Source organism: Zalophus californianus, chromosome 5, assembly GCF_009762305.2.
Source record: "Zalophus californianus isolate mZalCal1 chromosome 5, mZalCal1.pri.v2, whole genome shotgun sequence".
NCBI lineage: Eukaryota > Metazoa > Chordata > Mammalia > Carnivora > Otariidae > Zalophus > Zalophus californianus.
The window spans coordinates 79,822,195-79,835,218 of record NC_045599.1 but is presented as its reverse complement, the minus strand read 5'-3'; the positions used below and the strand labels follow the sequence as shown (position 1 = coordinate 79,835,218).

The window sequence follows — 13,024 nt, the reverse complement described above, 5'->3', positions numbered from 1 at the left end:
ACATTGGGGCATGCTTGGGAAGATAGCAGGCATATGCAACTTTAATAGTATAAGAAATGTAAACATAATAGTGATGACTACAAATAGTCAAAGCTACTTTAATAGAGGTACACATATATTTATGAAATATATTGTAAAAATTATATAGACATTTTAGAAATATATTTTTAGTTGTTCAGTATTCATGATTTAAAGAAAGCATAAGCAAGTTATTTTGTAATATGAATCAACTGGAGCTTATTTTATGAATTAATATTATTTTTCTGATTTTCTTCAAGTCCAGAAAATCTATTTTGAAAAGGAGAAAAAAAATTCTGGATTTTATTGGTCATTTATCTTGGCATTTAAGCCATTAAGTAAGCCTCACTTACTTTACAGATTTACCTTAAAAAAAAAACAAACTTGGCCACTGCTTTTTTAAAAAATGTGAAGCAGAAGTATTTTGAATACTGTACTGATTTTATCGCACACCATCTGTTGATGATGTGTAAAGACACAATCTTAATCACTTAATAACTACAGCAAATGATCCCAATTAAGGAAAAATGAAAATCCATATTTGGGAACAATTTTTGAATCCATTACAAACAGTTAAGTTTGAGTGCTTTCTTATTTCTGTATAAAGAACAGGGTCACATGAGTTGAAAATGATCTACAAGGCACTAACAGTTTTAAAAGAGTTCAAGATCTGATCTATGAAGCATCTTCAATCCCTTAATAAGAAAAATAATTCATAAAAAAAGCACATTAAGATAAGAAAAATAATTTGTAAGGATAGAGTATATAGCATGACAAAAAACAAAAAATAAAGATGAAGTACCTGGTATGTATGAAATGGCAAACACATTTCTTCCAAATGATGCATGCTTAATCTCTCGCACAAATTCTTTGGTGTCAGTTTTAAAACACTGGATTCGGCCATTTTCCCTGTCTGCCACGCATAATTGGCCCAGATGAGGCACCAGAGCCAAGCTGTGAGGAACATTGAACTGGCCTGGTTTAGGATTGCTCCTAGAAGACTCTACAGAACAAAGAAAAACATCAGATACACAATTTGTAAAATCACCCAAAGTCTGACTTTAAAGTTTTCTAATGTTTCCAAGTCCATGGTAGTAAACCATTAAATATCTGGGGGACCAAGGGAAAAATAAGGTAAAGCAGTTTATAAGTTTATAATATCTCTTGCCCACAAACACATTATGGATTTTCTCCCTATTTTGACAAAGTTTTTGGTTGAAGCATTCTTTTTTCCTCTCACAAGACTGTGTGTGTGTGTGTGTGTGTGTGTGTGTGTGTGTGTGTGTGTGTGTGTGTGTGTGTGTGTGTGTGTGTAAGAAAATTGCCAAATAGATGCATACAAAGGCCCTGCTTTTCCCACTGCAGGGGACAATTACATCCAACAGTTACATCCAGTCGCTAGTTCCTAGTGTAACTGGCTATGAATAACAATTAGAGATCAAGAGTCAGATTGCGTACCTTCTCCCCACTGTGTGATGAACTCTCCAGTTGGTGAAAACTGCACAATCCGACTGTTGCAGTAACCGTCTGATACGTAGATGGTTCCAGTGTCTGGGTCTACAGCGACATCGGTGGGTTGACAAAAGTGATTCTGGTCACTGCCTGGTTGCATGCTCCTTCCCAGGATTAACAGAGGGCCGCCTTTACTGTTTGGATCCAGTTTGAACACCTTTTTAAACAAGGAACAAAAGTCTTACCCACTCTGCATGGTTATTATGGGTACACCCCTGCCTGACATAGACCACTTTCACAGGCAATTAGAGTGTAAGCTCCCAGAGGTTTATTTAGAAGATACTTGGTAGAACTGCATGGGACTCTAAAAATCATCTGGTCTGATTCCTTCATTCTTTAAGGGAGGCCCTTAGAGATTAAGTGATCTGCTCAAGGTCATCCAGGTAATTAGCAGTGAATGGAGACTAGTGGTGAACGGATGTCTTGTTTCCCCCACGTCACACTTTTTTGTCTCTCCTCGGCTAATAGTACAACGCTCTCCAGGTAATACATGAGCAATAACTGTTTATGGAGATGATGTTTGAAGGCTCTTATAGTTATGTCTTCTGAGTTCCAGGTTGTTTTTTTTTTCTCCTAGTTTTCATACTTCTTTGCCACCTTTTCATAAAATGGATATTAAAGCTCATTTTTTGAGGGGAAGACCTTATGGCTATTCTGTGATGGAAATAGAACTTCCTTTAAAAACAACAAAAATGTGATGTTTTAAATATAAACATGGATGTACCTGAAGATCTTGCCTGGATTTATAGAAGATTAAAGTGGTTTAAGGAAAAACAACAACAACATAAAACACAAGTGATAAAACAGAACCAAGACCTGGGAATACAGAAAAGAAAAGCAAATGTGGAGAGCCAAGAAGGGTGGGAAGGCCCATACAGTTGTTACAGTGAAGTCTCACATCTGGCCCTAAGCTTCCTGCCACCCCAACATAGAAGGGTGACTTGATTATTTAAATATTAGCTTTTCCTAGCCCTGAGTTCTACAGGAAAAATTTCAGATGTGGCAGTTCCATTTTCTTGTTATCAACTTCCTGCGTGACAGAAAAAGACCCAGACAGCTCTAGAGCAATTCAAAAGCATATCTCCATTAAGTTCTATTTGAATCCCTGCCAAATGGAAGCTTACCTGATGCAGAGCCACGTCTGTGACCCAGTAATTTCCATCTTTATCTACACTCAAGCCATGGGGCAAATAAAATCTGCAAAATAAAAACAATGGTCTTAATTATATAATTACTCCCAAAGCATACACGAGAAGAATTTTTTTGCTAATTAATCTGTAAAGGTAATATAAATTTATGAATTGATAAACATGTACCTGCATTACTAAAGCCCAACATAAATTAAATGAAAATACCTGTTAAAATAGAAACCTCCTTTTGACATGTCTTTTTTTAAAGCACACTTTTTTAATTTAAATTCAATTAGCCAACATATAGTACATCATTAGTTTCAGATGTAGAGTTTAATAATTCATCAGTTGCGTATAACACCCAGTGCTCATTACATCATGTGCCCTCCTTAATGCCCATCACCCCTGGGATGTACCCCATCTCCCCACCCCTCCTTTTGACATACCTTAAGTGGTATTTATTTAATCTTTGAAAAATGTATAAATGGAGCCTACAATCAATTACAAGTATTTGTCACAAAGTATGGTATATTAAACAACACAAATAATATCAATTTAAAAACAAGTTCAAAGATCATAAATATTAACATTTTAGAAATTGTATAAAGCAAACTGTCTAGAAAAATATAAATGGATTTTATAGTTTGAATAGTTTAAATATGCTTCAAGGTAATGTAAGCTGTGTTAATATAAAATATTAAATATAGGACTTGAAAGCTTTCAGAGTGCCTCCTAAAGACAGTGAAACCCAAAGAAAACACCTTCCAGCATACAAGCTCACCTAAGCAAAGTGAAGTGATATGCTGGATAATCACTGGAGAAGGTTAATCTCTTTAACAAATCAATTGGGATAATCTGGGTAAGAGAACTAACGGGAAACTAATGTAGACAGAGGCTCACAGGCTTAAGGAACTTAGAATTAACAAACACACGGGCAATATCTTAATGTGGTTGTGGTCAAATGACATCTGACAAACCACAAGCTGTTTGTCAGCTTCTAGCCTTAACCATGGTGGTGACACCACAGACTTTTTTTTTCATGAGCCAAGACCGTAACACCGTGAGCTTGACTAATGAACTGAACTAGATCTGTGTTTTGGTGACTGAATGTGAGGGTTATGACTTGCTTTCGACACAGACACCCCACTGCCGGCCAGGTTCATTTGGCAGCTGTTTCTCCGCCTTCCTCTGATGCCTTTCTGGAAAGAGAATGCTTCTGATTCATGGGTACAGCACCAAGGAGACAGGCTCAAACCCACTAAGTGGTAGAGCTGCTATTAGGATTTGGCCCCTGACTCGCCATCTTAGAATCCTATAAAAAAAAAAACCAACCCTAATTATTACCATCCTCATAAGCAGCTGCGCTCAGAATGGATGGCTCCCTGGCTTTTCCTGTGCCTAAGCAGATGGAACAGGGTGTAGTTCCTGAAGCTGCCAGGTTAAAATGGTTGAGGACACTCTGTAAGCAGGTGCCCCTTCCCTTCAATGACCATGAACATCAGCCAATATTTTTTTTGGCTGCCAAATGTCATCTAGGAATAAGACCAAATAATAAGTCTTTCAAAGCCAAATTACCTATGCATGCTAAGGAAAGCTAAAAATGACATTTGTTTAGTTTTCACTTTGAGATAGGAAGAAAGAAGCCTTTTTTCTTAATGTTGATTACTTGATGATTTTGGTTATGTGAATTTAATGCTGAAAAAAAATTTTTTTAATCTTCAGATCCACGCTGACCAGCAACTCACTTCATTAGCCATGTGTATCAATGGTGCTATCAAGTTTGAGTACCTATTAGAATCACCTGGGAGCTATAAAATTAGCTTTTGACGCCTGGGTCCCATCCCAGACTAAATCTCAATCTGGTTTTTTGAAGCTTCCCAGGTGATTCTAATTTCAGTTAGGGTTTAGAACCATCTCTTTAGAAAATGGAAGATGGGGAGGAGGCCCGATTAGTCTCCTGCTTTCGTAAGCCACGCTTTTTCACCAGCTACCGTACGATACACCCTTTCCAGGACCAGAGCCAGTGCCCCACTTTAACAAACAAGCCTTAATAACCACAGAAATAATTTCACTCACAGATTTTTTCCACTGGACTGGAGTACCGCAGCATTATTTGGATCTATGACAAGAATAGTGTCTTCTTCAATTGGCCCGAGTCCTCTTTGCTGGTAAACAAACATGCTATCAAAAGAGCTAAAAAAGAAAAAAAAAAGGGCATTAGAATGGAAAACAAGCCAATGAGAAATGGCAATGAACTTGAGAAATGCAGACCATTCACTTGAGGTTCAAAATACAGAATCAAGAGAAGAGCTTAAACTTTGTTGTCCTTCACATTTCTCTCTTTGATTCCATCTATGTAATATATACATATACATATACATATATATACCAGTATATATATAATGGTAGTTACATATATACCATCGGCCCATAGAACCGTGCTGCTCAGAGTGGTCAGCGGAGCGAACTGCCTGGAGATGCAAGGTCTCACACCCACCAAATCTGACATCTGTCCTTTCACAAGATCCCCAGGTGATTCATATTCACATGAGAGTTTAAGAAATACTACCAAGAACGCTTAATTATTTTTTTCCAAAGCTCCGCAAAGTATTTTAAATCCATAGCTATTTTCTTTCAAACTACAAAAGAAAGCATAATTTATTTTAACTTACACTAATAAGGAAAGTATAAATGATAGCAGAAGGGGTAGTGATCAAAAATATGTTTGCTGTTGTATCTGTCATAGGTATAACATGCAGATACACAGTACAAGGACAGAGGATGTAATGCTCAAAATATTTTAAAAATAAAAAACATAATTGATTCTTGAAATAAGAATATGCTCAGAAACATGAGACTGCCATAAAACAACTATTCTATAAGTACAAAATGGACTATATAATAATATAAAAACTAAAACTAATATGACAATTGCTGCTTTTTAACTCTGTATCTCCCAGGTTATAAAATATTATGAACATACATGTTAATATATATTTTTTCCATTTATATTTCTATATGAATTGCTAGTAATATATTTCCCTAAGTTGACAATTATCACAGATACTGTACTTCTTTCGATTCCTGTTTAGGAAATTATTTGGGTAAGTGACAAAGATAAAATCTTGTAACCTAATCTTATGTAACAGAGAGATAAATACACAGAACACCAAGAGATCAATTTATATTTTAAAAAACAGAGAACTCGGGAGCCTGGGTGGCTCAGTCACTAAGTGTCTGCCTTCGGCTCCTGGTCATGATCTCACGGTCCTGGAATCGAGCCCCGCATCGGGCTCCCTGCTCCGCGGGAAGCCTGCTTCTCCCTCTCCCACTCCCCCCGCTTGTGTTCCTGCTCTCTCGTTATCTCTCTCTCTGTCAAAAAAAACAAAAACAAAAACAAACAAAAAACAAAAAAAAAACAGAGAACTGGATCAGCACAGAGTTGAGTCATACGCATGCGTGTGTCTATATAAAAATATACATAATATATTTATATTTTGCCAAAGTCAATGGATGATCAATGAATATTTCTGTAACAGAATTTCCTTTATAGAATCAGACAAAGCCGTTCAAAAAACTATTACTATTTTGTAGTTCAACTGTATAAGCAAGAGAAGAATCTGAGTAATAATAAATACTTATGGAGATAATATTTGCAATTTGGAAAGGCAAAAGAATGATCAAATCTGTCTCATACCTATTGATTGGATTGTAGAACTTATGCAGGGTCCCAGTAGATGAATAAAAATTTCAAAATTACATTCTCTTGCCATTAAAAATACACATCATACAATTATTTGAGTTTCTTGACTGTTACAGTCCTTTGGGAACATTTTTCATGAAAGATAACAATAAGTCCCTGAAGTAGTTCTTATTAATGATGCATTCAATTGAAAACAAAATATTGATTCAGCATTGTCAACCTAAAACTTAAGTAATACTGTTCATATATGCTATTATGTGTAGTTAAAAACCACACAGCAGTCCCTAGGGAAAACAAAAAATACCCGAGTTTATGAAACAGAAATAACATCACTAACAAAGCAGATTTCAGAAGATATTCATGGGATCATTATTAAATGGAAATGTGAAATTTTATTAGAACCAATGTAAGAGTATACAAGGTCTTATTAAATCATGGGAGATTGATAAAGAGTAAATATGATGTAACTCTTTAAAACTATGAAAACTGAAAAGAGTTTATCCTATATCTGAAACTCTATTTTCAATATGAATTTCTTACTAAAAAACATCCTAAGTATTCTAGAAAACAACGACCCTGGGTTCAACCACCAATGTTCGCTTTTTTGCCAACGCGTCTGTGATACCGGATAACGTAAGTTCTGCATGTCTAAGACTCATTATACACTAGAAGGTTCACATTCATGTGTAATAATCTCCTCAGTTATTGTCTATTTTCAGGCTTATGTTATATTCCTCATTCTCCAAGAACGTTGCAGTGCTTTATAATGGCACAATGGCAATCTAGATAATGTGAGTTTTACCTTCCCTGTAAGGAGTTAGATTAAAATCTGTTTCCTCTTTCTTTGAAATTTTGAGATAACTGTGGATTCACATGCAGTTGCAAGAAATAATACAGAGAGGTTTCTCAAAGGTAGCATTTTGCACAACTATAGCACAACATCATAACCAGGATATTTATTGATATTGCTAAAAATCCACCGATCATATTTAGATTTCCTTTTCCCTTCTGTATTTCCTAAAATTTTCATTTATTCTTGGAGTTTATTTGCTTGGATATGGAACATATTAGTATATTACTTCTCTACTTCACCCCCACTTGGGAGTTAGTAATATGGACTATTACCAAGTCCTCATAATTCTTACCACGTGCTATACACTTGATATATTGATAGTGTTCTGACCCACTACTGATACCTAATAATAGTGGCGTTGCATGGTGGCAATAGTACCTATTGTATATCCTGAGAAAACTGGAGCATGCCAGACCTCAGCATACCTACTTCCACACCAAGAGACAGTCACAGTCCTAATCCTTTTCATTGGAATAGCAGGGCCTTCGTGCAACTGGCTACTGGCCCTTGGTAGTGACACAAGGCTAGTAATAAAAGAAATTGATATTTTTTCTTAAACGGGAAAAATCACAAACACACACACACTAAATCTGCCAAATAAAGTAGTTTATAAACTCCTGCAATTCAGAGACAGGTAACCCTTGAACGGTTCATAACTGGATGTCAGGTTACAGAGCTGGCTATACCGCTGCTATGGCAAAAGCTGCTTCTTTGGTGTTCTAAAACAGCCAGCCCGCATTATATGCTGCAGAGAGGTCTTTATTTCAACCACATTTAACTTTTTACAGGATATAATAATACCCTGCAAATTTCACCCAGTGCCTGCAGCACTGCTGATTTTTGTTTGCTGCTCTGAAAAAGCACTCAGCCAAAGAGACTGAACTGTGGCCTATGGGCCAGAATTCATCAGTTCTTTATTTTAGCAGTTTGAATTCCCTGTTAATGATTTTGCACATTAGCAGCTAATCAAACAGTTTAGATAAGGCTGAGAAGAAATGCTTTGCTATATTCACTCAGAAAAGAAACAAGAGTAAGGAGAAAATAAACTTCTGTACCATCAATCAAAATTACGGGAATGCAAAGTAAATAACAGCAACCGAGAAGTAGAATATAATGTTGTAATTATATAAATTAAGAAGCTGGAGAAAGAACCATAGGTTTTCTTTTGCTTCTTCTTTATTTTTTAATTTTAATTGCCGGGTAGTTACCACACAGCGTTATATTCATTGCAGGTGTACAATATAGCGATTTAACACTTCCCGAACATTCCTCAGTGCTCATCATGATAAGTGTACTCTTAAGCCCCCTTCACCTATTTCACCCATCCCCCCCACCCCCCACCCCCTCTAACCCTCTGTTAGAACTGTAAGTTTTCAAGTGAGAAAATAAGTGAAAAGGTCCCCTCAATATTAGTGAAGCAAAGATATACCATACAAAGGCCAGAGACTTTAAATGGAATGTACTTAAGTATTATGTTAAAAACACTTACTTCTGAAAATAAACACATTGCAAAAAATCCCTGTGAGGAGGAAAAGAGGTAGAAAGAAAAAAAAACCCAATATGACTTTAGTGCCCCGATGGACCTAGCACTGGGGACATTACAAATAGCAATGAAAAGAACAAAGAACTAGGTATTATGCCACTGGGCTTTGTTGGGTCAGTAAAGCCAATGAGGACCAAGTGCTTGACAAAGTGCTTTTTTGTTACTCAACAGAATGAGGCACTTAATAAAGCCCTCCTTTTTTGGACTAGGGAACTGAGGGTAAGGGAGTGCAAACATCTTCATGCAGGTCTCAGAGCTAGGAAATGGTAACCAAGATTCAAACCCAGGTCTCCTGTGTTAAAAAAAAAAAAAATATATATATATATATATATATATATATATATAATATATATATATATGGTTTTCTTACTAGGACTGACCTCACTGGAATGGAGAATTTCTGTGCCAGTTATCAGATTTAACATGTGTATGCAGAAGAGATGAGAGAATAGTCACATAATGAAGAACTAGAGAAAGTGACATAACACTGGAAGAAAATGGCTTGAGTAAGTGGCAAATGGCAATGTGAGAGAAAATGCTAGGACATGGAAACATTCTTTCTATAGAACTCCTCATGATTTTCTCTCAGATATGAAGGTTCTAAGGTACCATTCAGTCACTTTGAGTTCCGTTTTCTAGGCTCACTAAATTCTTAAGGTATAAAAGAATTTGCAGATGTAAAAGCAGAACCTCAAGCAGATAACTGAGACTCCAGAAAACTAGTGAGGATAATGTTGAACTGATTTTTCTGAAAGCCAGGATGCAGAGAGATTTCTGCAACAACAGATCTCAGCAAGATTCCATAAGGCACTGATGAAGAGATGTCTCGTGAGCTGTTTGGGGGTGGGGGGTACAAATAGGAGAAGATTCCCAGAAGACCACATCTCCAAGAGCAAAACTTGCTAAGTCAGCCACTCAACTATTCAAATCTTACAAATAACATTTATGAAGATATGGAAGGCATGCTCATCAAACAGACCTGACACAAGACTGGGAGGGACAGCTCATTCTCTAGTTAATTAAGAATAAAATAATATCTGTAAATTGTTAAATCTAATATGGTGAAATGTAACTGGAATAAAGTCCTGAATTCAATATTTTAAAAACACCACATAAGTATGTTTCCAGTAAAAAACTTGAGCACAGTTTTATGAAATACATTTGAAGATCTTAGCAGCTTCAACATATGGCAACAAGGTGATATGACTGCTGAATAAAAGTGAATACAATCCTTTTACATTCACAGATATCTAAAATACACATGAAGGACAGTAATTGCATTGCCGATCAGGTAATAGATGAGGTATTGTGGCCACTTCTCAACCAAACACCTTAGAAGGATGAGAAATCAGTGTGCCTTCAGATACAGTATGATGTCAGCATAAAGGTTGGTTGAGAGCCTGGGGATATTTAGTCTGGAGAAGATAAGACTTCCTTCAAATATGTAAGTAACTGACATGGATAAATGGGAGTAAGTTCATCCTGCATTAGGTTGTCATGAAGGTGGAGTTAGAAGACTCAGATTTGAGTTTAACATAATGAAGAACTTTCTAACTCCTAGATGAGTCCCATAATTGGAAAGCATGTCTCATATCATAGGGAATTTCCTGGCACTGAGATTTCAAGCAGTGGATGACTGTGGAATATCTTGTAAAGAGGTGTCTGCATTAGGTAGGAAATGGGAGGTGAGCTCTCTGGTGCACATTTGCTCTTCTGGGTGCCCAATGTCTACTGCCCCATGTTGTTCTAATGAAACCTCCATGTTTGTTTGGTTGACCCAACATATTCTGAGCCTCACTCTCAGCCCATTTGCTTCAGATGATGTCAACTCTACTCCCAAATTCCAGGGACAGAACAAAAAACTTTCGGCTAAGCCAAAGAGTGGATATCATTCTTCTGCCGCAAGGACTGGTTTGGAGATGGAGGAGATGTGACTAAGTCAGACCAAAAAATATGCTAAAAGACTCAATTTAAGGATTTTCTGTTGACCTGTCAGGGACATAGATGATCTCTTTTGTGAGACTAGTGTAATAATGTGATTCTGAAGCTGAGAACAGGGAGAGGATCAATCAGGGCCCAGGAATGGAACCAACCAGGGGAAAATGTATTAAAAAATGGATTTGGGTGATGTTGTTTGGACGAGCATACCCTTCAAGTTTTCACTTATATGAACTGATAAATTTCCTCTTTTCCTAAGCTAGTTTGTGTTGGTTTTCTCTCTTACTGAAAGAATCCCAAGTGATACAACTTCCAAGATCCCTTCCAACTCCATGTGAAAAAAAATAATAAATGATATAAAGGAAAACAACTTTTAACACCTAAAAATTAGGGGTAAAACCCTTGATTTAGTTAAATGGGTATGTGATGTGGGTCCTGCCTACTGGAACCACAACCATAGCTGAGAGAAATAAAAGAAAAGCCAAGAAGCAAGACTTGACAGTCCTCTGATTTTAAAGAAAGAGACCCAGGAACAGCTGTTTGGAGGCAGGAGCTACCCAACTCCTGCTGGGAGGCATTTAAACTTGAAAAAGCTCCAGCTGTGACGCTGCCCTAACACCAGGACAGACAAGAGGCTCTTAAAAGTTTTCATTACACCCTGCTGGAAAATAGGCATTTCTTATTTCAGCGAGAAGCTTCTTAAAGTAGCCATATTGAAGTCAGGGACAGGCAGGGAAGAAAATGGAAATCAAATGGAGAAAGGGAGTGACAATCACCTTTCAGGAGGTTAAGTGGTTTTTATTATTATTCTTATGTTAGTTTGGTTGCCATGCATAATTAGCATGGTTAAATAGAAGAGTAAGGGGTGATCAGGGAAATCAGGGAGAAATGAGGAGTAACGGTACTTATAAAAACAGCCGATATGATGACACCAAAGAGCGTTGGGTACTAGTATTAATTAGGGATTGTTAATGCCAAGCGCTGTCTGATAGTTATAGAATGACCACATCCTAGAAATTAGGGGATACAGAGGGCTCAGATTTGATTTAGAGCAAGTTCTGGCCTTATGGAAACTATAATTTTGTGAATGTGAGAAATATCAGGAAGGGAAAAATTCCAAGGAAGATGACGAATACAGGATTTCTCACTGCTCTCTTCAAACAGTTGGTAGCAACAAGAATGCAATTTCCACCCAATCGTTAATGTCCATGGTCTCTCACCAGGACATCATAAATTCTTCAGGCAGGTGTTGTTTTTGTCTTTTTACAATCCTTGGATATTTAATGAGGGAGAACAAAAACTATGTATTTTGTCTGTTTTATGTAACGCGACTTACATATGAAGGATGGCCATGCATGACGGTTCAAAGAACGGAATCCACAAATCCCAATCTATTTTTCTAAAAACTAACAGAGTAATCCACTTCTAATTCTCCTCATAGAATAATAGAGCAGACAGTGGTTAAAAGCAGTGAAGTGAGTTCCAGAAGAGAATTCCCTGGCAGGTATGGATTGAAAAGCCTGCTAGAGGCCAACAGACAATACAGGAGAAACACAAGGAAAGAGAGAGAACGAAATTCTTAACATCCGAAAGATAAAGATGAATAAAAAAGAAGAAAGAGACTTAACGAGTTGAATCAGCGCATCTGCTCTGAAGAGTCTTGCATTTTTAACAACACCCTTTTGTTGGTGCCATTTATCAGGATAAACACACCAGGGCCATGGCCATGAAACTGGAATCTATTCGCCCATGATACTCGTTATCTAGATGAAAGCTAGATGCCAGGAGAAAGCAGCTCTTTTGCTAGGACTAACACACAAGTCACAGAAAAGGTTCTTCTGTGGCTCTTATTTCATAGTCTTGTGTCACCCTCTTCGGCCCCAAGCTGGCCTGTACTGATCCTTTGTCCTAGTGAGCTGTCCCAGCCTCTGCTGTTTGCTTGCAGTGAGTATCCCATTCAAACGGAGAATTGGACTTTATCCAATCTAGCTTTAGCCAGCTGAAACAGTGTCAATGGGAGAAAATGACGCTGTAATTTTCTCCCGTGGTAAAATGTGGCTAGAAATCCATGCAGAAAATGTAGCAATATTCATTAAAAAGAAAATATGCTACGATGAATAGAAAGAGTTTGTTTTTAGAAGCACTTGTTAAAATACCATTAGATGTTCAATAATGACTAAGACGATGTAAAAGAGATGTATGACTAGGAATAGTGAGTTCGATTGCCTTGAACTCTAAAGTGATTTCCTTCTCAGATTCCATTTTCAAGTGTGACAACTGGAAAGGACAATTAAACATTAACAAAGTTAGCAATCTGTTTTGAAATG

The 13,024-nt window shown here is 37.1% G+C and overlaps 1 protein-coding gene across 21 annotated transcripts in view; it reads right to left on the bottom strand.

Annotated features, from left to right (window-relative positions):
* The window catches only part of PAM (peptidylglycine alpha-amidating monooxygenase), a 149,576-nt gene that overhangs the window by 18,269 nt on the left and 118,283 nt on the right, over positions 1-13,024 (bottom strand). For all 21 annotated transcript variants that reach the window (XM_027605757.2, XM_027605758.2, XM_027605759.2 and 18 more), the window contains 4 exons: positions 4,737-4,853; positions 2,655-2,727; positions 1,477-1,687; positions 821-1,021 (listed from right to left, as the gene is read on the bottom strand). In XM_027605757.2, the coding sequence (XP_027461558.1) occupies positions 821-1,021; positions 1,477-1,687; positions 2,655-2,727; positions 4,737-4,853 (602 nt within the window). The remainder of the gene's footprint in view (positions 1-820; positions 1,022-1,476; positions 1,688-2,654; positions 2,728-4,736; positions 4,854-13,024) is intronic.